Source organism: Cebus imitator, unplaced genomic scaffold (genome assembly GCF_001604975.1).
Source record: "Cebus imitator isolate Cc_AM_T3 unplaced genomic scaffold, Cebus_imitator-1.0 Scaffold774, whole genome shotgun sequence".
NCBI lineage: Eukaryota > Metazoa > Chordata > Mammalia > Primates > Cebidae > Cebus > Cebus imitator.
In genome coordinates, this window is record NW_016108089.1 from 346162 (window position 1) to 368914 (window position 22753).

The 22753-nt window shown below is 48.4% G+C and overlaps 2 protein-coding genes and 1 pseudogene across 4 annotated transcripts in view; 1 reads left to right on the forward strand and 2 right to left on the reverse strand.

Moving 5' to 3' along the window:
* PHGDH (phosphoglycerate dehydrogenase) overlaps positions 1-5361 on the forward strand; it is a 31568-nt gene extending 26207 nt beyond the window's left edge. Inside the window, exons 9-12 of the mRNA XM_017519770.2 lie at positions 2318-2450; positions 3642-3772; positions 4002-4239; positions 5040-5361. Of these exons, the coding sequence (XP_017375259.1) occupies positions 2318-2450; positions 3642-3772; positions 4002-4239; positions 5040-5194 (657 nt within the window). The 3' untranslated portion in view covers positions 5195-5361. The remainder of the gene's footprint in view (positions 1-2317; positions 2451-3641; positions 3773-4001; positions 4240-5039) is intronic.
* A 4237-nt stretch (positions 5362-9598) lies between these two features.
* HMGCS2 (3-hydroxy-3-methylglutaryl-CoA synthase 2) overlaps positions 9599-22753 on the reverse strand; it is a 24540-nt gene continuing 11385 nt past the window's right edge. Inside the window, exons 5-10 of one of the 2 annotated variants that reach the window (XM_017519771.1) lie at positions 21626-21791; positions 19094-19260; positions 17043-17153; positions 16345-16470; positions 12601-12712; positions 9599-10079 (exon numbers count right to left, since the gene is read on the reverse strand). In XM_017519771.1, coding sequence (XP_017375260.1) covers positions 12606-12712; positions 16345-16470; positions 17043-17153; positions 19094-19260; positions 21626-21791 — 677 coding nt within the window. In that variant the 3' untranslated portion in view covers positions 9599-10079; positions 12601-12605. The remainder of the gene's footprint in view (positions 10080-12600; positions 12713-16344; positions 16471-17042; positions 17154-19093; positions 19261-21625; positions 21792-22753) is intronic. The other variant, XM_017519772.2, reaches the window with a different exon arrangement.
* LOC108297127 lies at positions 14412-15212 on the reverse strand (annotated as a pseudogene). Its single transcript, XR_005198529.1, has one exon. The product of XR_005198529.1 is annotated as an rRNA-processing protein FCF1 homolog (transcript).

Consider the following 22753-nt stretch of genomic DNA (forward strand, 5'->3'; position numbering starts at 1 on the left):
GCTTCCAGGGGCTCGCCACCTCCTTAGGAAGTCTGGCTTGGCCTTTCCAGCTCCTTCTCAAATTCTGTGGTTAATCAACCACATTCTTGTTATTAAGGTTCAGTTCCTTGAGGTGTTTTTTTTTTTTTTTTTTTTTTCTACTTAACCTAAACTCTAAGTTCCCTAAGGATTAAAAAAGCATGACTTAAGCCTCTCTGCAGCTGTGTGGGTGGGCCCAGGCCACGGAATTAGTACCCTCAAAGAGTCCGGGAAATGGGCTGGGGGTTCCCAACTGTCCTGGCTGACCCTTAGTTGGGGATTTTCGCTCCAGAGGGCAGCACTGTGGCAGGAGAGACCGGGATGTTGGTTCCGCCCTCCCACCTTGGGATTGAGAGCCCAGCCCTCCAGGCCTCTCTGCCCCCTCCATCCTGAGGAAGGAGGGGTGCCTCCTGCCGCCCAGCAGCCCCACGCAGTCCACGGAAGTCATTGGGGCTAGGACCAGCAGCACAGGAGTGGGTCAGCAGAGACTCTGACCTATCTGCGTCCTCTACCCTCTACGCCGGAGGGCTCCTCAGGGCAGAGCGCACTTCTTCATTCACCTTGCACCTGGCCGGCCTCTGAGCAGGCTCAATCCTCCCAGGGGATGTGGCTTCTGTTCCAGGCTGAGGTCTGGGCTCGTGGCCATTGCCAGTCAATCCAGGCTTCAAGGTTTCACCCTTTCAACCTGCTCAGAAGTCCGGTGTCTGCCCTCCCCATCGCAGCTCTGCAATTTATTGCCTTTACCATTAGGTAGTGTTAACATTCCAGGGCTTTTCCTGAAAGGGACCCCCTAATGTAAGTTCCATCAAATGGACCACAAAATGTCGCCGTCTTAGGAGGTGAAACCTTTTGGTCGGAATAACTACCCTTAGGCAAACTGAACTGTCCACCCACACCAGCAGACGGTCTCAGAGTAGCCATTTGGAAAAAGAGACATTTTTGTGACATAGGAAATATCTTTTCCTGATTCTTTCCTGCATTTTCCCTGTTCAATTTGGTTCCAGCCTCAGACACAGAATAATAACATTAGGGTCAGGTTGGTGACCAAAAGTGCCTGACTCCTCCCTGGAGTTCTCCCACCTGTAATCCAGGGAAGACTGTGAATCCTCCTTTGACTCGGGAGCCCTGTGACGGGCACCTCCCCAGGCACGGACTCTGCAGGCCCACACGGAGCACAGAGATGCCGTGAGGTGCCTGCCTACGGGAGTTGGACTTGACTCTGCTGCTGCAGGCCCTCAGCCCCCGCAGCTGCGGCGTGGTGCCCTAGGCCTCCCAGCAGCTGGTTGCTCCACCCCACCACCCTTCCCCTCTGCATCCCCTTGGAGAGAATTCAGGGTCCCTGCAGCAAGATGCCCGCAGACCTGCCGCCTCCCACACTGGAGAGGCTCCCGTGAAGCCCGCCTCGGCGGTCATTTCCAATACTGCGATTCTCTCTCTGTTTTTAAAAAAAATATTCTGGCAGTGATATCTTTATAAAAACAGGGAGAGAAGCATCTGTGTTTCCTTCTAATTACATCTTGTAGCTGCCTGTTTGAGTCACATCTTTCTTAGGTGGCTGACTTTATAAGCTATCTCAATAAAAGTGGCCAGATGCCTAACTCAGAACCAGAGTATTTTAAACCAGAAAATGGAATTGACATTTTGGACCAGAACAAGCTGGTTCCGGTATCAGGCCCCTGGTGGGGAGGGGGCGTGCAGCCAGCCAGATCCCAGACTTGCAACTTTTGGAGGATTTGTGGCTTCTGTCCCCTCAGCATCACTGCATGCCTCACGGTGGACTTCACGTGGGTTGATACTTGAAGCATGATCATCAAAACGTTGTGATAATTGATCATAGTGTTCAGTGACAATGTAAACACTCACTTTTAAAAAGTCAAGGTAGAAAATAAAAATGAAGGCAAATTGGGACTGCCCGAGAAGACCCGTCACTCTTCATCCATGTTATCTTTGACTTCCGGGTGTTTTGTGTCAAAGACTCACCTTTACTGTGCTCTCCAGCTCCTTCCCCAGTGCAGACAAAACAAGTCTCCCATGGAGGGGGCCGGGTAGGACACGGTTCCATGAAAGGAATCATTTGGAGAGGTGGTGGCCTTCTGTGTCCGTTTCTGGCTCTCCTCATTTGTAGGAACAAGTCATTGTCCTCTTGTTGGGGCTGATGGAAGCTGTCACCCACCAGGCAGCAAGGCATGAGTGACCCTATGCTTTCTTTCCTGTGGAGCTGGGTCTTGGCAGCCAGACCTTGATTCAGGCTCTGCCATGGCTCTTCCTGACCACAGCCCCGCTCCTCCATCCTCTGCAGGTAAATGCCCAGGCCCTTACCAGCGCCTTCTCTCCACATACCAAGCCTTGGATTGGTCTGGCAGAAGCTCTGGGGACACTGATGCGAGCCTGGGCTGGGTCTCCCAAAGGGACCATCCAGGTGATAACACAAGGTGAGCTGGGGAGCTTGAAGAGGGCAGGGAAGGAGGGCATGAGGGGGGTGTGGGCTCTGCCCTGCTGGGTGTATCTGCTGCAGCAACACAGGGTTACTGAGAGGCCGTGGGGGTGGCTTGGACCCTGCCCTGAGTATCACTCCCTAAGTGGTGGGAGGGTGCTAAAGGGAGGGGTAGAATAAGTCCTTGGAAAGATAGACTGAATCTTCCTAAATGACGTTTATGTAGTATCTTTAAGACGTACATGTTCTGGGTGCAAGGGAGACCTCTACAAGGTAAGTTTCATGCGAGAAGCTGTAGGATGGCTGGAGGGAGGACCTAATTCAGCAACAGGACGCGGGATGGTTTGTGGCCCTGCCGTTTGCCTGCTTTATGACGCTCCCTTCTGAGACTCTGCCCTGGATTCTTCACTTGTAAAGTTAGAGTTAGGGGCGGATGAGTCAGGAGGCAGCGAGGACACTTTGTGCTCTGTGACTTACTTAGGTGGTCCCTTGGGCCGTCTGACAGCCCTTGAGGGTGCTTGCTCAGCCGTGGAGTGGGAATGAGCAGGCTGTGGTCACCGTTGCAGTGGATCCAGCACTGTGCAGATATGGTTGAGTGACCAAGGAGGGCTCCAGTTTTCTTAACTCTGTAGACGCGTGTCTTTCCCCACGGACTGTTTAGCGCCCCACACTTGGGGAGAGATTGCAGGGGGAGGGCAGCTAAACCCCAGGAGTTGGCAGTACCGGGGAAGGGCAGAGCCAGGGGGTCCCCAGTGGCCTGGGTGTCCAAGCCCCGAAGGAAACAAGGCGGGGAGCTGGGCAGCACTTGCTTCGGTTGCTTCTTTCTGGTTTCATTTCCTGAGGCTGGCAAGGCTCTGAGTGCCAAGGAGGGGTAAGTGTAGGGAATTTTCCAGTGTCCCATGGGAGAATAACAAGCCAGGTGCCGGGCTGGGGGAGGGGAGCGGAGTTGGGCTGAGTTTCGGAGCAGAGTTTCTCAAGGTGGTTAAAGCATCCTGAGTTTCCCGGCTAGGGCCCAGATTATGCCTCCTCTGAGTCCACCGAAGGGCACCTGGACCTGCCTGGGGCAGGGTACCCTTGGGGTCCCCGGGGCAACGAGGAGCCCATAGTCCAGAGCGAGGTGCCAGCGGCTTCCTGCCCCTCCTGTGGCGCTCGACAAGCAGTGACCTCACGGCAGCTTCTCTGTCCGCAGGAACATCCCTGCAGAACGCCGGGAGCTGCCTAAGCCCTGCGGTCATCGTCGGCCTCTTGAAGGAGGCTTCCGAGCAGGCGGATGTGAACTTGGTGAACGCCAAGCTGCTGGTGAAAGAGGCTGGCCTCAATGTGCGCCCCCCTCCCTCGTGCTGCCTCCCCGTCCCTGTCAGCACCACCCCCTCCCCCATGTTTCCAGAGCCCGTTCACTGAGCAGAGGCCCAGGTGCCAGTCTTGCGCCACCCTGTCCACCTGTGAGGGGTAGCTGGAGCCCTACATCCTACCAGTGGGTGATTCGGCCAAGAGAGGGGGGTGGATTCGGTGCAGCCAGGAGGGTAATTGTCACCTTGCCTTCTCGTAGGTCACCACCTCCCACAGCCCAGCAGCACCAGGGGAGCAGGGCTTCGGGGAGTGTCTCCTGGCCGTGGCCCTAGCAGGCGCCCCTTACCAGGCTGTGGGCTTGGTCCAGGGCACCACACCTGTGCTGCAGGGGCTCAATGGAGCTGTCTTCAGGCCGGAAGTGCCTCTCCGAAGGGGCCTACCCCTGCTGCTATTCCGGACTCAGACCTCCGACCCTGCACTGCTGCCTACCATGATTGGTGAGGAGGGCCTTGGAGGGCTGGCTGGTGCCCTTGAGGCTGGGGTGCGGTCTGCCCTGGGATTGAGCCCTACCCACCTTCCTTCAGCCCTAGGGTGTGTCTGTATCTACACCATGCAGAAGATGTGACCTGCCAGTTTTCAGAACATTCAGGGAGTGGGTACTCAGGTCAAAGAGAGAAAGTGCCTTACCCAGGGTCACAGAGCAGCATGGCAGGGTGGGCCCAGAGCCTCTACTCCTGCCCAGCTGTGGGTCCCCAGCTCGCCATGTTAAATACACTGGACCTGCCTGTGGAGCCATAGCCCAGGAGCTCAGGGACATTGAGTGCAGGTTTCTTACTCCTCCTGCCTGTGGCTGGCCCTGGTGGCCAGCCCAGCTGCAGCAAAACCTACAAAGCCTCCAGCCATGGTGGGCATCTTGGAGCTGCCGCAGTGCCCTGGGGCTTGGGCTGCTGTTTGGCAGAGGGTGTGCTTTCAAATGCTGAAGGGCCTGATTTCACCATCCTTGTTGGCTGCCCAAGGGACCTTTCCTGCTTTTCTCCCTTGCTGTTGGCTGGATAAAACTAGCGATCAGCAAGTCGAGAGCTACAGCTGATGGTCATGGCGTTTCCCAGACAGTCGGGAATATCAGTGGAAGCTGAGCAGTTGCCCTGTTGCTCTCCAATCTCAGTTCGACTATGAGACCGTTGTCCCCTCATTGCGCCTTTGATCACAGAAGCCTAGAACTTGTAACTCTGCTAGCAATCCCTCGCTCCTTCCCCCCCCATGCCCTGTGCCAACCAGCAGCTTCTTCTATTTCCAGGCCTCCTAGCAGAGGCAGGCGTGCGGCTGCTGTCCTACCAGACTTCACTGGTGTCAGACGGGGAGACCTGGCACGTCATGGGCATCTCCTCCTTGCTGCCCAGCCTGGAAGCGTGGAAGCAGCATGTGACCGAGGCCTTCCAGTTCCACTTCTAACCTGGGGGCTCACGGGTCCCCGCCTCTGGGGCTTTTCTGAAGAAAGCTACCCACTGTGATCAACAGGGAGGGAAGATCCACATTCTTGGGCTGAACGCAGGCCTCTGACACCACTTACACGGTGCTGTAATACAGCAGTAGCGATCTAGTAAAGACCCTACCAGCAACTCCGGCGTCTTTGTGTGGTCATTACCGTAAAGCACCACCAGAGGGCGTGCCCAGGCAGACGTAGGGCTTGGCTTAGACTGCGGGAGGGTAGAGGGGGTAGGGGAGATTGGGAAGAGCAAATGGCTTGGGTGTGGGTTCTTTGAAGATGATCCCTTTCTTGTCTGTCTGTTACCCAGAGGCACTTTTACAGGAACAAAGCTCAGCGTCTCTCACAGTGCTATGGTTTTTCAGATGCCTTCCATCTGGGAATATACATGCACATTAATAAGTAAGATTCAACAAACAAGCCCAGCATCATGTACCAGGCACTGGGCTAGGTGCTTTAAGAGGAGAATTCAAGCCTGACCCTTTCTCCATAGAAGTCTGTAGGAGAGACAGAACATGCAGAGGTCACTGAAAGCAGTGCCGGATGCTACAACAGAGGTGTATAGGGAATTCTCTTGAGTCCAGAGGAGGAAGTAATTTCAGCTAAGGATGTGAATGTCTCAGGAGGTGTTTAGAAGGATCTCATAAGGGAAAGAAAGTGTCAAATCATGGGGGCATGAGAATATCTGGCAGGTTCACCCAGCAAGTTCAGTGTGGGTTGGGGTGAACGTATCACTTTTCTTTGAAAGACGATTTTCATGAAAAATATGACTGGTGCTCTACCCAAAATGTTCACTTCAGGGAGCTTTTTCCCCATTAATAGGGGATGATCCAGTCTTCCTGTGTGCCCAGTAGTGTCTGTTTCGGAGATTCCTGGCCTGGCTAAGAAGACCGGACACGGGGCAGCTGTTTGGCACTGGCAGAGGTGAGTCCAGCACTCAGGCCTCCTTAGTTCTGCGATGGAGCCAGGCGTCGACAGGAGCTACAGCAGTAAAGGCCGTGCTAGCGTCTGCAGCGAGCTGGGAGGGCTTGGCCTTGCTGTAGGTCACTCTGAAGGGAGTGGGCCTGGGAGCGAATGCCACGGTCAGCTTTGGACAGCTGTCTGGGAACGCACTGTTGAATTCTAAGCCTTTGTTTCCTCATCTGTGGGAGGGCTAACGGTGCTTCTCACAATTGCAGTGAGAATTACCGGATTAAGACGTGACTGTTGGGACGTGCCAGGAGCACTCGGTGAACATTGGTATCTTCATCCGATGCACTCCTGAAAGCAGACAAGCAGGTCACTATTCCTTACATGGGGCCAACCCCATGAACCGAGGAGCTCTCTATGAGACTTCATTGCAGTTATGTTCAGCCAGATCTAGACACCGGGTGTCCCGACAGCAGACAACCCGTTCTCTTCCATTGGAAAAGTACCTGGGCCTCGCGTGGCATCTGCTGAGGTCACTTGAGTTTACTGGTAGCTAGAAAAACAGGCTGAAATTGACGAAGGTAAAAATTCAGTTAAAAATTGAGCTCAATTTTCAGCCTCTCAGCCTCCTTCCTCATAAACCCCTAGACAAAACATGTTCTCTGTACCGAGGTGGTCGGAACAGTACTAGAAACCCAGATTACTTGAGCATCTCTGAATATCTCCCTGGACTGGGCCATGGCCATGGAAGATGGCATGGGATGATCTCATTTGCATCACGTGTCCCTTGGCCATTCACATGACCTCTCCCAGACTTACATAGCAGGATTAGTTGTAAAATTCAGCTGGTTTCTTTAGGAACCTTTGTAATATTTTTCATAATAACTGCATCAATTTGCATTCCCATCAACAGTCTGGAAAGGTTCCCTTTTCTCAACATCTTCACCAACACTTGCTATCTCTCGTTTTCTTTGGTAAGTCATCCTAAGACGTGTGAAGTAGCATCTCACCGTGCTTTGGATTTGCATTTCCCTGTTGACTAAGTAAATATAGGCAAGACGCAGAAAGAAAACTACTGCTGGCCGGGCGTGGTGGTTCACGCCCGTAATCCAAGCACTTTGGAGGCCGAGGTGGGCGGATCACCTGAGGTCGGGAGTTCAAGACCAGCCTGACCAACATGGTGAAACCCTGTCTTTAAAAAGAAAAAACGACTGCATGTGCTCACTTATATGTGGCATCCCAAAACAGAAAGAGGCCAAATATATCGAGATAAGGACTAGAAAAGTGGTTGATGGGGGTGTCCAGGGAGATATAGGTCAAAGCATGTAAAGTAGAAAATACATAGAATGAATAAGTCAAGAGATCTAATGTACAACATGAGGACTACAGTTAATAGTGTGTTGTACCTGAGGATTTTTCCTAAATGAGTAGATTGCAGCTGCCTTGCCATGGTGGAGGGGATTGGCAACTTTGTAAAATAATGAATATGTTAATTTATTCCATTATAATAACCACTTTACTACATATATGTATCTTACAACATCATGTTCTATCCCTCAAATATACACAATAAACTTTTTGAAAAATCCAGCTGTTGCTAGAGGGAGGGTGCCATTGACTCCCTCGTGTTCTCCGTGGCATGCGGCTTCTCTTCACTGGCCCTTTAGAGAAGAGGGCCATTCTTGTGCACGTTGGCTGGGAAGCAGAGGCTGGCTGTGAGCTCAGGGCGGAGTCAGGGCAAATCTGGCCCACACGCAGAAGCCGCCTCAGCGTGCCGACCCCTGAAGTGTGATCAGCATGTCCCCTTAGAGCCTGTGCGTCCTTTGCATCTGTTTTAACATCATCCGTTGAGTATTCCCATTTGAATGAGTAAACATGGCCCAACATCTACCTCATCTGCCATCCTGTCTCCTGCCCTAGGTCACCCTGTGTGAATTTTTGCCCACAGGCAAGTCTTTATTTGCATGCTATCTGCAGACCTTAAGGGGAAAATGTTGACAGAGCCACAGACAGCTCATTCCCTCGTGTGCTGACCTTCCGTGGGGGAGAGGGCTTTGCTTGGAGCCGGCAGGCATCAGTGTCTCAGAGCTGCCAGAGGAAAGCCTTGGGTTCAGAAAAAAAGTTGGTGAATAAGGGAAGTTGGAAGGAGCCAGGGACCCCTGCGTGTGCAATGGTGGCAATGACTAATGCCATCCTGAGGTCCCTCCGGGTGGACCAGTGCTGATGCGCAGCTGGTGCACGGGGTGTGGGCAGAGTCCATTCAATTTGTCGGATTCTGACAACTGAGCATTGAATATATCCAATATCATCCCACTTGTGTTCAAATGCCTCGCTAGTGGAGGCAGGCCCGGCCTCTGATGCAGGAAGTATGGGAGGTTCTGGTTGCTGAGGCCGACTGAGGCTGACGGAGGCAGTTTCAGCGGCAACACTGCACAGTGAGCTCCTGTGTGAACAGGAGGCCAGGCCCGATGCCTCCTGTCTCCAGAGCTAAGATTACTGCTGGTTTTTTTCCCCTGCACACAGACACCGCTCCAGAGATCCTAGGAAGGGATGCCAATCAGGTCGAGGGCCCCTAAACATCCTGCCAAGGAGGTTCAGGCAGCAGGAGGGTGGCAGAGAGGGGCTGCTCAGTGGCGGCTACAGGTGGTGTGATGAGTAGCATTTGGCAGGCACCTTCAGAGAGGCCTGGGAAGGCAGTCGGCTGATTCTAGATTCGCTGCACAAATCAGGGCTGCTCTGGGATTTGCTGGTGTTGGCCGTGACATGAACAGCCTTAAGCAAAACCGTGAAGGGAGCATTCCTATCTTCTCATTCCTGTGGGGCCCCTCCCCAGCCCCCACCACCTCTGTTCCCCGTCCATGGAAAGGATCCCCTCTCTTTTCCAAGGTGCCCTTTCCTCATGGGGTGGCTGAGGAAACTTTCTAAAAGGAAATGAATGGCAACACCCAGCTACTTTCCCTCTCCCCCCCTCCCCTCCTCAGCTCAATGCCCATCCCTGGGAACCACTGCTATTTTATAAGAGGACCCTAGAAGAAGGAGTGCCCTCACCCAAGGGGGAAAGACCCTCTCATGGAACAATTTCCTGCCATCAAAATTTATTTCTTTAATTTTTGGCTGCAGAAGGTGAAAACTTGTTAACCTTCGCCTTGTGTTTATTTGTTCAAACGGCAGTGGCAAGGAGTAACCAAAAGATCTGAACTACAGCTCCTGCTGGCCCCTGTGTGCTGCTCTCTGTGCGGCGTCTTTAGATCAGGGAAGTGGGCTAGGGAAGCTGTGTTCTACCATTCTGATTTGCCTTGTATCTGCCATAGTATTTGGCCTGTGGCAGAAATAGAATGGAATTGTGAGGGGACAGAGGCAGCCTGGGAGGCGAGGACCCAGCCCTCCGATCCAGGAGGTCTAGCAGGGTTGCCGAATGTTACCTGGGTTTATATTCAGAGTTCCAAGAAACACAGGAGTCATTTCCTCTTTCTCTCTTTTTAATTGCCATATATTCGCTTAGAACAAGACACAAAATTTGGAGATTCACAGAAAACTGTAAGAAATGAACAGAGATAAAATAGCAAAGAAATTTAATAACATTATTAATAATAAAGTTGTAACACATGGCAGGAAAGTGTATGTGGATCTTGACGGCAAGAGCTGATCTGCGCATTTCTGGAGGCTAGTGATTCAGGAAGAAGTCTTCCTGAATTGTTCCATCTTGCTCTTTCACAAAGGACCACTAGTCCATAGCACCATAAGCCCAGGACAGTGATTGCAGCAGGGAAAGGAATGAAGGGCCTCTAGGGATGGTTCCTCATTCTACAGGGCTGATGCTTATGGGGCTACTATGTCGATTCAAATTCATTTACCAGCTAAGAGTGAGATCTTAAAAATATGATGCGCGGGCAGACTCTGCTCGCATGCGTTTCCCAGGAACCTTTCCACGGATCTGCAGAACTTAAATAAACAAAAGTTCAATCAAGGGGCTCCTCGTGGACACCCTGCCCCCAGTACCTCTTGCCCTAGGTGTGTTTGTGCAGAGGGACTTCCTAACTGTATCCTGAGGGTGCTCCCACTCTGCACCCAGTGCCAAGCCTGGACGCCTGAGGGATCCATGCCCAATGCTACTAGAGCCAAGGCTGGGGTGGGCAGGGTCTCTGTCGCACATCTTCTTGTGATAGGAGAGCAGGAGGGGCAGGCTAGGGTGGTGCAGGGCTCCACAGAGCACTGCATCGACGTCGGCCCTTCATTTCTGCTAACATATCATTGTTGGAAGTTCACTGCTCATATCAATAATAATTATAAGCATGAGAAAAGTTCAAAAGCTTAAGTTTTTCTTTTCAGATATAATGCTGCCTAAGCAACTAGAAGGTTGTCTACCATAGGAGGCAGGGAGCCCGTCGTGGCAATTCTCCCTTAAAAATCCCAAAATCCTCTTTCTCTCTCCCCCTCCCTCTGACTTTCTCCCCAACCTCTCTCTCCCTTTCCCCCCCTCCCTCCCCATTTCCGTCACTCTTCTTCTGATGACTGAACTGAGTTGACACATTTAACAGCCCCTCTTTGCTACTGATCTGCCCTTCAGAACTGTATTTCCAGCATGCACACTGGCTCCCAGGCAGTGCGACAGTCCTCGGAGCCTGCTAACTGAGGCTCGCCCTCTCAACGGCATCCTGGGGCCCTCAGCCCGCCTGTCCACCTCTCCCAGCCCTAACACCACCAGCGCTGTAGCAGCCTCGCACCTGCAAACGTCCCAGGGGTGAAGAATGAAGCCAGGGCCCCTCCCCTGCACTTTCGCTTCCTCTCAGGTGGCCGCATCTGTGCATGTCCATCACCCACTGACTGCTCCCCTCCCTTCCTCTGCTCCTTTCCTGCCTCGGCATACCTTTTTCTTCTTTCCTCTCCATCTACCAAAAGGAGGGGGAATCCTTAAAAACTTGAACATGGAGACTGTACCAATTAAGATTTATAGGTTGTAAAATGAATTTCTTCTCACTCTATTATTTATGCTTATCCTACCTATTTGGTCTACTGAAGGCAGCTGTCTGAGTTCCTACAAGATTCTTTTCATTTATTTATTATTATTTATTTTTATTGCATTTTAGGTTTTGGGGTACATGAGAAGAACATGTAAGATTGTTGCATAGGTACATGCATGGCAAGGTGGTTTGCTGCATCCATCCCCCGTCACCTATCTCTGGCACTTCTCCCCATGTTATTCCTCCCCAACTCCCCACTCTCCACTGTCCCTCCCCTATTCCCCCCCAACAGACCCCAGTGTGTGATGTTCCCCTCCCTGTGTCCACGTGTTCTCATTGTTCAACACCCGCCTATGAGTGAGAACATGCGGTGTTTGGTTTTCTGTTCTTGTGTCAGTTTGCTGAGAATGATGGTTTCCAGGTTCATCCATGTCCCTACAAAGGACACAAACTCATCGTTTTTGATGGCTGCATAGTATTCTATGGTTTATATGTGCCACATTTTCCCTGTCCAGTCTATCATCGATGGGCATTTGGGTTGGTTCCAGGTCTTTGCTATTGTAAACAGTGCTGCAATGAACATTCGTGTGCATGTGTCCTTATAGTAGAACGATTTATAACCCTTTGGATATATACCCAGTAATGGATTGCTGGGTCAAATGGAATTTCTTATTTTGAATGTTCACTTTCCTTTTGAAACTATCCTGAAGAATCCTCCCATTTCTCCTCTCACCGCAATCCTCTTTCGTTTCGCTCTCTTCTTCCTATCCCTGTTTCCACGAATTTCCTGAACCTCACTGCTTCTCCCCAGAAGGAATCCCATGACATAAGAATTGCTACACGACCCTGAGCCTAAAACTCCCTCCAGCGGAGGTGCCTGGCTTTAACAGAATCTTCAACCACCCTGTTTCCATATGAATCAGTCTCTAGCACACTGATGTGTATCATTTCCGAGGTTCTGGGGCTGCTCGTCTTCGTGGTTCTGTTTTTCATCAGAACAGCTGCTCGCATCCTCCTAGAGTAATGAGTTCTATAGGTTCAGGTTCACAGCCTGTTCATTCTATGGGTGCTCTGAAAGACAATCTGTCAGGCTTCTAGGAGAGCTTCCTATCTTCAGCAGATCGGGTAAACACATCTGGCTTTTTCTTTTCACATTCAAGATTTCAGAACATGTTTCTCCCCACAGCTTCTGCCTCTCCAAGGCAAAGAGCCCCAAGAGTTTTAATTGGTCCTCATGACACAAACCCCCACTTCTGATTAGTTTGAAAGTTATGAACCCTCCCTGGCCTGGTTAATGTTTCCAGACTACAAGATTCCTATTCTGAATACTTGCTTTTCCTTTTAAAAATACCACACACAATTCTCCCATTTCTCCACTCACCCCAATCCTCTCCCACTGAACTCCCTTCTCCCCGTGCCTGTGCCCACCCTCTCCCTCTGTGTTGTGACCCCAAGGAAGACATTAGGGTTTGATGTCACCAACTCTGCAAACCCTCACTCACCGTCTTTAAATGGGACGCCGGGCGTACGTTCGGCGATGCAGCTCGTCCACCCGCTCCAGGTACCAGGTACCAGGGAAAAGGCTGCTTGTGTCACCAGGTGGGGAGAAGTTCACTGCGGAATGAGGAGAACAGGCAGTACTCACACAGAGTTACATGAGATTTTGGAGGAGGAAACGGTCACGAAGATGTCTGCAGCTCACAGTGAAGCTGTCCTGCAAGGGGCTGCAAGGTCACCCTTAGTCCACCAAATAAAACACTGGACCCGCAGAACCGGAGGGACAGCCATCTTGAATCTAGCATTTAAGGCTTTCAGACTTTTATTATAAGAGTATGACATTTCCCTACGGTAAACATAGCCTTCTGCCACTGCGTCTCATCCTTTTGCCAATAGTCCCTGCTTTGAGATGTGCCACCCAGCTTCCTGTTTCAGACACTTCCTTCTGAATTCTAAATTCTCTGGTTCTGATTCATTGCAGTATTTTAGTGCTTTATCCATTAATGTTTGTCTCAGAGGTCCTATTTTTCCTAGCTTTTTTTTTTCTTTTTTAAAGAGATGCAATGACTTTTTTATTGTAAATTGACAATTTATAATTGTATAAATTTATGGGTTACAAAGTAATGTCATAAATTGTAGATATAATGTGGAATAATTAAATCAAGCTAGTTAACATATCCAATACCTCAAGTGTATTTCTGTGATGAGAATATCAATTTTAAAATGTATAATATTCTATTACTAAGTATATGCACTCAACTGTACAACAGAGCTCAAAAAAAGTATAAAACATATTCTTCCTGTTGGAGATTTGGAGATTTTGTACCCTTTGACAATCATTAATTTTTCTTTCTTTCTTTCTTTCTTTCTCTCTCTCTCTCTCTCTTTCTCTCTTCTTTCTCTCTCTCTCTCTCTCTTCTTTCTTTCTTTCTTTCTTTCTTTCTTTCTTTCTTTCTTTCTTTCTTTCTTTCCTTTCTTTCTTTCCTTTCTTTCCTTTCTTTCCTTTCTTTCTTTCTTTCTTTTTTGGAGACAGTCTTACTCTGTCACCCAGGCTGGAATGCAGTGGTGCAATCCTGGCTCACTGCACCCTCCACTTCCCGGATTCAAGCGATTCTCCCACCTCAGCCTCCCCAGTAGCTGGGATCACAGGCACGTGACACCACACCCGGCCAATTATTTTTTGCATTTTTAGTAGAGATGGGGTTTTGCCATGTTGTCCAGGCTGGTCTTGAACTCCTGACCTCAGGTGATCCACCCGCCTCGGCCCCCCAAAGTGCTGGGATTACAGGCATGAGCCACTGGGCCTGGCCTAAAATTTTTACAAGACAAAATATTCATTTCAAAACAGCATCAAAAAGTGAGAAGGCCAGGCACGGTGGCTCATGCCTGTAATCCCAGCACCTTGGGAGGCCAAAATGTATTTTTCTGTACTAAAAATACAAAAGTTAGCTGGGCATGGTGGTGGATGCCTGTAATCCCAGCTACTCGGTGGGCCGAGGTAGGAGACTTGATTGAACCCAGGATGTAGAGGTTGCAGGGAGCCAAGATCATGCCACTGCACTCCAGCCTGGGTGACAAAGTGAGACTCCATCCTGAGGAAAAAAAGAAAGTATTTGTCTCTACTAAAAATACAAAAAAAAAAAAAAAAAAATTAGCTGGTCATGGTGGCAAGCGCCTGCAATCCCAGCTATTCGGGAGGCTGAGGCAGTGATTCTGAGGAGAATTGCTTGAACTCGGGAAGCAGGGGTTGCAGTGAGCCAAGATTGCACCACTGCACCCAAAAAAGGAAAAAAAAAACAAAACTCAACTCAAAAAAAAAAAAAAAAAAAAGAGTGAGCATATTTAACCATCCTCAGCTCACAATAGAGCAAATACGTCAACAGAATAATAATTCACGCTATTGCATGTATAATGGACTGGCAACAAGAGAAAGTTCCTCGAAGAAAAGCAGGGAAGAACCTGTGTCTTGTAAGAATTAGAATCGAGGGGCTCCATAATCATCTGGCATCCGTTCACTGTTGTACTTGTGGTTAGAAATGTACATGATACGAACTCCAGGAATCTTAGCAATTCTTCTTTTAAGGTCCCGGTCAACTGTGGCCACAATGTAACATTTCTGCTGAGTTACTCTCTGTACTAAGCAGTCATCTGCATAGGTTCCTTTGTGTGTACAGATAATCGTTCAAATCTTGGATCCTTGGTGATCCTTAGAGCCATTTGATACTTCTGCTCCAATTTCTCAATTTCAGCCATTACACAATCAATTATACAAGGGATACACTTGGTATACAGACAGTCCATCATTGACTGCACTAAGTCCAGTTTGGCTTTTATGGAAAAGTTGATAAAGTTGGTATCAACGAGGATGTGGTAAGGTGTGCCCAACTGTGTGTAATATTGGAAAAATAAGCAGGAAGGATGTTGGGGAACTTCTCTTTCCTTTAACGCGCTGGGATCCTTCTTCTCTTTCCTTTTAGGTTTTAATCTATCCTTTTCTTTAAGCCTCTGATCTCTGAGACTGAGCATTCGCTTCATGGTCGCATACTTCCTTGTTTTCTTTTGGTTCCCCATGGTCACGCCATACTTCTGTTTCTTCCGTCTTCTTTTTCTGTTTTTTTGTTTCGAGACGGAGTCTTGTTCTGTCACCCAGGCTGGCTGGAGCGTGGTGGTACATCTCGGCTCACTGCAACCTCCACCTCCTGGGTTCAAGCAATTCTCCTGCCTCAGCCTTGCAAATAACTGAGATTACAGGGGCACACCACTATGCCCAGCTAATTTTTATATTTTTAGTAGAGATGGGGTATCACCACATTGGCCAGGCTGGTCTTCAGCTCCTAGCCTCAAGCAGTCCACCTGCCTCGGCCTCCCAAAGGGCTAATGTTACAGGCATGAGCCACTGAACCTGGCTCTATTTTCATTTTCATTTTTTTTTCTATAACATATCCACTGGTCCAGAAGAGATCAATAACCACTAGGTATAGGTTTTCTGGAACATTTCCAATTCCATCTAGTCTGTCTCCTTTTGAGACCATGCTGCAAAACATATATCCCAAGTTTTGCTTCAGAATATACAGAAAACCGATATAAACCATGGTAAAACTATATATCACCACGGTTTTAAAACCAGCCAACAATCTCTCTAGTATTACCTTTGGGTTTCGTTTCCCTTCCATTTGTTGCTTTTGGGGCAATATTTTGTTTTTATGTTTTGTGGCGAAAGAGGGCAATTTGGAGGAGACAGTAATATTCGTCGATAACATATTTATGTAGAGTAATTCATTTAATTTGTTTGGAAATCCTGCAAAATCGGTGTGATTTTAAAAATAAGACAACGAAGAAAAGCTCAACAATTTTCGCAAAGAAAAACAGCTAGTAAGTGGCACAGCTCAGGGTTAGTTTTGGATATCTAGCTCTAAAGCCTCCACTCTTTCAACTGTTGCAGACAGCATTTTCAAAGACTGTTTTGCCAGTTCCCACAGTACTAAAATATTCGGAGAGTTTGGCTGTATCTATACCAGGAAGCTGCTTTCCGCCTACCTCTTCCCAACTCTGCCTTCTGCTTCCCCACCCGCTTCTTGCCCCTTTGAACAACAGATCTTCTAGCTAGTCTTCTCACAATTCTATCTCATAAAAGTCTTGACCCTGGACCACTATATTCTAGATTTCTGAAGAATTCCTGGCTCCTGGCTACTGGAATGGGATCTGAGATGAGTTACCTTCTGTTTCTCTTTTCCCGCCCTTTTTCTTACCCTTATGGTAGAATTGCTCTCTTTGGTTCATTATTTCTGTGAACTCCTCAGGAGACACACACTTTCGGGAGGCCAGGCGTTTCGGCAGGTCTGATGTGCTGGACACCAACTTGTCCAAGGGAGAGCCTGGGAAGCCAAAGCAAGACTGTTACACCGTCTTCATTGTCACTACCGCTACCACCAATCACGAGTCTGACAGAGAGCCAGGTTCTGTGGGACTTTGCACCCTGGAGGGAAGTGCTGTGTGTGTGGCTTACCCAGACATGATAAGTAAGCATCATTGTCAGCAAAACATACAGGCAAGACACACTGATTTGGTCAAGGTGTATGGCACCTAGTACTTAGATGCATGTCCTTGATAACATGAATCACAAAATAATCAACAGATTCTTATCAGGCATCTCAAATCCATCGACTTCTCACCATTACCTCTTGCCTGAACTACTTACTGGAACAATCTAAGTGGTTCCCCATATCCACCTTTGTTCCTTTTCAATCTAGCTTCTAAGTAGTAGCCAAAGAAATGCTTTAAATACATAAATTAAATAAACACACTCCATACTTAAATCCCTTCAGTAGTTCACTTTGCTCTTACATAACTCCGTCAAGATGGTAGCCTCAGGAATGGTGGGGAAGAAGATGGTTTATTCTACCAGATGAATGTTGTCAGGAATGCCTACTAGAAAGATGGGACTCACCTGGAGAAGCATCTTGGGACACTCGAAATGAAAAGAAACTTGCTGCTAAACCAGAGCCGTAAGAGAAGGCACCAATCCTGGAGCCAGCCAGCTCTTGGGCAGAGTGGCTGGGGGGAAAGAAATCACATAAAAAACACATTGGCATTATATTCTGCACTTCAAATAGGACATCACTCTATCACCCCACTCTCCTTCCTGTCTATCTCATGCAACTACATCCAGAGGGATTTCTGGTAGACCCCAGGGACAGGCCTAGGAGTAGGAAAGCTTGCCAAAAGGAAAGCAGCTAAGATCCAAGATAAACAAGACACAGAAAACACAAGAGAATTTTTGGTGTACATAGAGCTTCTCCCCTCTCGTGGGGACAAGATAAATTCAGTGCATTCTGAAAGTGCTTCCAAATGAGGATCAGACCACTGGACTCACCCTCCAGGCTCCCATTCTGACAGGTAATGGTTCAGCAGTCATAACTTTTTGAGCATCCCCTATGAGTAATATGATCAAGTCCACCCATAAGTACTTTTTCTTGCCTTTTTTTTTTTTTGGCAGAGTCTTGCTCTGCTGCCCAGCCAGGGGTGGCTGGAGTGCAGTGGTGTGATCATGGCTCACTGCAGCCTCGACCTCCTGGGTTCCAGTGATTCTCCCACCTCAGGATTCAGGATCCTTGGTAGCCAGGACCACAGGTACAAGCCACCACACCCAATTAATTTTTATTTTTATTCTTATTATTTCTTTGAGACAGAGCCTTACTCTGTCACCTAGGCTGGAGTGTAGTAGCATAATCTCAGCTCACTGCAACCTCCACCTCCCGGGTTTGGGCTATTCTCGTGCCTCAGCCTCTCGAGCTGCTGGGACTACAGGCAAGCACCACCACACCCGGCTAAGTTTTGTGTTTTTAGGAGAGACAGGGTTTTGCCACATTGACCAGGCTAGTCTGAAACGCCTGATCTCAGGTGATCCTCCCGCCCTGGCCTCCCAAAATGTTGGTGTTATAGGCGTGAGCCACCTCCATGGCTCACGCACATCCATGGCTAATTGTTCTAAAAAAATTTGTAGAGATGGGGTCTCCCAGTATTCCCCAGCCTGTTCTCAAACTCCTGAGCTCAAGAGATCCTCCTGCCTCAGCCTTCCAAAGTGCTGGGATTACAGGCATGAACCACCTCCCCTAGCCCTTTCCTATTTATATGCAGTATTTCCTAATAAAGTCCACGAAACAGAAAATGAATAGAAATAGCATCTAACATTTGAGCACCTGCTGAGCACTGCTATGTTAGATACTTTATGCTCATGAAAAGAGTAGAACACAGGTGTCGTGATTGCACATGTTCTACAGATGCGGAAAGTGAGAGGCATTGAGGTTAAGTATTGTCCAAGGTCAACACTCATAAGTGATTTAAAAAATTTGAACCCAGGTTATGGGCTTTAAGGTCAGACCCATTTAACTACCATGCTCTACTAAGGATAGAGATTTTAAATAAATAAGACAAAAATATGCATACAAATGCTACTGGTTTTTTGCTGCGCCCAAAAGATCTTGCCCGTGCCTTGACACCATGTACTTTACTTTGGAGACCACTGTCTGATCCAGATTGTAAATCGCCTCTATGTACACCTTTGATAATGAGTTTCTTTTATTTTCCTTCCGTCTTTTCCTGCCTTCTCCCTCCCTTCCTTTATTTATTTATTTAAGACAGGGTCTCACTCTGTCATCCAGGTTGGGGTCCAGTGGCACAATCATAGCTCACTGCAACCTTCCACTCCTGGGCTCAAGCCATCCTCCTACTTCGGTCTCCTGAGTAGCTGGGACCGCTCGTGCATACCACCATGCTTTGTAGAGATGAGGTTTCATGGGTCTCGAACTTCTAGGCTCAGGTGATCTGCCTGCCTGAGCCTCCCCAACTGCTGAGATTACAGGCATGAGCCACCACACCAGGCCCCTTCCTTTCTTTTAAATTTCTGAGCCAGAAGAGAAACTCCACTTGGTCAACCTCTCAGACCATGGGGGTTGGGGCTGCATGGAGGGCACGGAGCCAGACACAGTACTCACCCCGACAGAAGTGAGGCCAGGCACCCGTACAGGGATGAGGTGTACATGTTCCCATTGTGCGTGGAGAGGAACAGGGACGCCTTGCTTTTCTTGTTGAACATGTCCTGAGAGGCCTTTAGAAGTGCTTTATCCAGGTCCTTGTTGCTGTAGGTGTCTTCCAGCTTTAGGTCCCTGTGAGGCAGCCAGAGGTATCCAGGTGAAAGGCCACAGGAGGGGAGGGAGGGAGAGAGGGGGGAAAAGTAACAGCTTCCGGGAAGAAGACTTTCGGCGCATGTTTTTTTCTACAATATTTGGAAATACGGAAGAGCACAAAGGCGAACATACCACGAATAGTCTTACCATTCAGAGAGAGCACTTAGGGCATAGTTTTCTTGTGAAATCTATCCCTACTTTTATACAGTTTACTGGAAAATTAAAAAGAAACATGCTATGTGTTGTGGTCAGCATACTTTCTTACCTTAGCGTGTGTGTATATGTGTATATAATTTTCCATGACATTCTATAACATTATTTGTAAAGGCTGAAGAATGGCCCATGACAGGAGGTACTTTAACCATGACTTTAACCTATCTACCTCCCTACTCTTCTTCCTCATTAGTTAAAACGCTACGGTGGTTAGATAGGTGTTTTTTTTTTTTTTTTTGAGACGAGTCTCACTCTGTCACCCAGGCTGGAGTGCAATGGTGCGATCTCGGCTCACTGCAACCTCCGCCTCCCAGGTTCGAACGATTCTCCTGCCTCAGCCTCCTGAGTAGCTGGGATTACAGACACGTGCCACCGTGCCCAGCTAATTTTTGTATCTTTAGTAGAGATGGGGTTTCAACATTTTGGCCAGGCTGGTCTCGAACTCCTGACCTTGTGATCCACCCGCCTCGGCCTCCCAAAGTGCTGGAATTACAGGCATGAACAACTGCGCCTGGCAATAGGTGTTCTTTTAAACATGTGGGATTACTGAGCTCAAAGTTTGCACATCGTCAAGGCTTTTGCTTCATGTCCTCCTATTACTTCTTAAAACACCTGATCCATTTACATAGCCACTACTGCCCGTTTTCCCATAGCCTTGACAACTCTGGGTATTCCCATTTTAAAAGGACTATGTCGAGAAAATGGTAACTTGATTAAACTTTTTATTAATGAACCTTCACATTTAAAATGTGATTACATACATTTCTTCTTTTTCTGTTTGTATCCTTTGCTCGTTTTTCTACTAGGGTATTTGTTTTATCATTGATAACATCTTTATATATTAAAGATATCAAGCTATTAACTTTGGTGTATGTTACACTTTTTGTTTCGATAGGGCCAGTCCTATAAACAGTGTTTGTACTAATTTCGATGTTTTAGTTAGTGGCAGGTTTAGTAGTACTAGTACTAGCAGGGGCTACAATTGGTAGCCTATTATACTGTTGACAAAATTGACCAAAATTTGAAATAAAAAGATACCGAGAAGAAAGGGAAAGATTCCTTTCCTAGTGTAAACTGTATTGAAGACATTTCTTTTTAAATATTAGTGTATTAGTGTAGTGAATTAATAAACAGCATTCTTCCTGCTTTTTCACGTCTAAGTGGGTGAGCTGGACTATCTCCATTTTATAGATGGGAGAAACTGAAGCAAAAGCAGCACATGAATTCAGACAATGGCAAGTGGGAATGAGACCTGACGCTTCTCAAACTGCTGCCCTCTAGTGTGATCATTTGCTTCTGTGTTTGTGTCTATATAGACTGTGAGATCCTCTAGGGCAGGGGCCATGGAGTCACATTCATTCTAGTATCCTGAGAGCTTAGTACGATGTCTGGCACATAACATGTTCAGAAAACGTTGATTGACTGAATGATTTAGCTACCCTCCTTTCCTTCCTTCCTTCCTTCCCTCCCTCCCTTCCTTCCTTCCCCTTTCTTCCTTCCCCTTTCTTCCTTCCTTCTCTTTCCTTCCTTCCTTCTCCTTCCTTCCTCTGTCCCTCCCTCCCTTCCTTCCTTCTCCTTCCTCCTTTCTTCCCTCCCTCCCACCTTCTCTTCCTTCCTTCCTTCTCCTTCCTTCCTCTTCTCCTTCCTTCCTTCCCTTCCCTCCCTCCCTCCTTTCCTTCCTTCCTTCCTCCCTCCCTTCCTTTCTTCCTTCCTTCCTCCCTCCCTTCCTTTCTTCCTTCCTGCCTCCCTTCTTTCCCTTCCCTCCCTCCCTCCCTCCTTTCCTTCCTTCCTTCCTCTCTTCCTTCCTTTCTTCCTTCCTCCCTCCCTCCTTTCCCTTTCCTCCCTCCCTCCCTCCCTCCTTTCCTTCCTTCTTTCGTCTCTGTAGTTTCTTACAGTGCCTTGATCCTGCACTGCAGGCACATCCCCCTTGTTTCCCTGCAATAACACAGGGAGAGCCCTATCCAGGCAACAACCCACTACCCTGCGGAAGGACTTGGGATCGTTCCTGTTGTGGTGGAGGATTGCTATCTGTCCCCCAGAGGGGTGCTGGTGGTCCAGACTCAAGGCATGAGGGAGCCTCCTTCTTGCTCACCCCCTACTAGCCTCTAGACTCCCTGAGAAGAGGACTCACCTGAAAGCCTCCAGCTCCTTATATGAGCTGCTCTGTGTGCCCCTGCTGGCTGACAGGAAGTCATTGAACATCAGGCGAGCCAGAGACCTCGGGACCATCTTGCAAAAGGGTGTGTGAAAGATCATGTACTGTAAATCGTCAAGGGTGAAGGGTCGGTCATTACCAGCTGGAAAAGGAAACATGAAGGCAAGGATGGCACAGGAGGGACGAGCCATTTAGATCTCTTCCCTGAGATTTAACTGCGCTGAGTTTCTCCAGGCCTCCCCGGGAACTACTTCCCACCTCCCACAAACACATATCAGCTTTGTTTATTCATTTTACAAGCACTTACTAAGCATTCGCTACTAACAAGAAGGGAAATAAGCGAAGTATTTGTATCTACTACTGCCAGCCTCTAGGATGCTTGTCCCAAATCAACCTTGTGTTATATAATTTTCTTCACTGTCCAGAGGAGGAAACAGCCTCCAAAACACTGTCATCTGTCCAAGGTCATCCAACTTTAAAAAGGCTGGCTTTGGATTCAGGTTCAGATGTCTCGGACTCTGCACTACAGACTGTCTCTCTCACTCTGAAGAGGAGAGTAATGCGATCTCTGTCCTTAGCAAAGTTTACATTTTAGCGCTGGGATCCAAAGCAGCATCTGCCACACAACATATGCAGATAAGGAGTAAAACTGAAATGCCACAAGAATTCAGAGGAGTTAAGAGCAAATAACAAATTACAGTAGACAGACAGAGGCAGAGAGGCCCAAGGCAACTTCTTACCCACGAGGCTCACATCTGGCAGGTGGCGCCCCACCCAGTGCAGTGGAAAGGACAAGGGGCAGCCCTTTATGCCATTCCCAAGGCATCCATGCCTTCTCCCACACTGCAATCTGTCTTTCGCAGATGCCCATCTGGGCATGCCTGAGCAGGTAAGAATACTATTTATTTCTTTAAAGTGGGTTTAACTGTATTTTATTTTTATTTATTCATATGTTTTTAGAGCCCAGGCTGGAGGGCAGTCACTTTATCATAGCTCACGGCACAGGCTCCTGGTCTCAAACTGTTACCCTCACCTCAGCCTTCTGAGGAGCTGGGACTACAGGCTCATGCCTCACTAACTTTTGTATTTTTTTTTTTTTTTTTT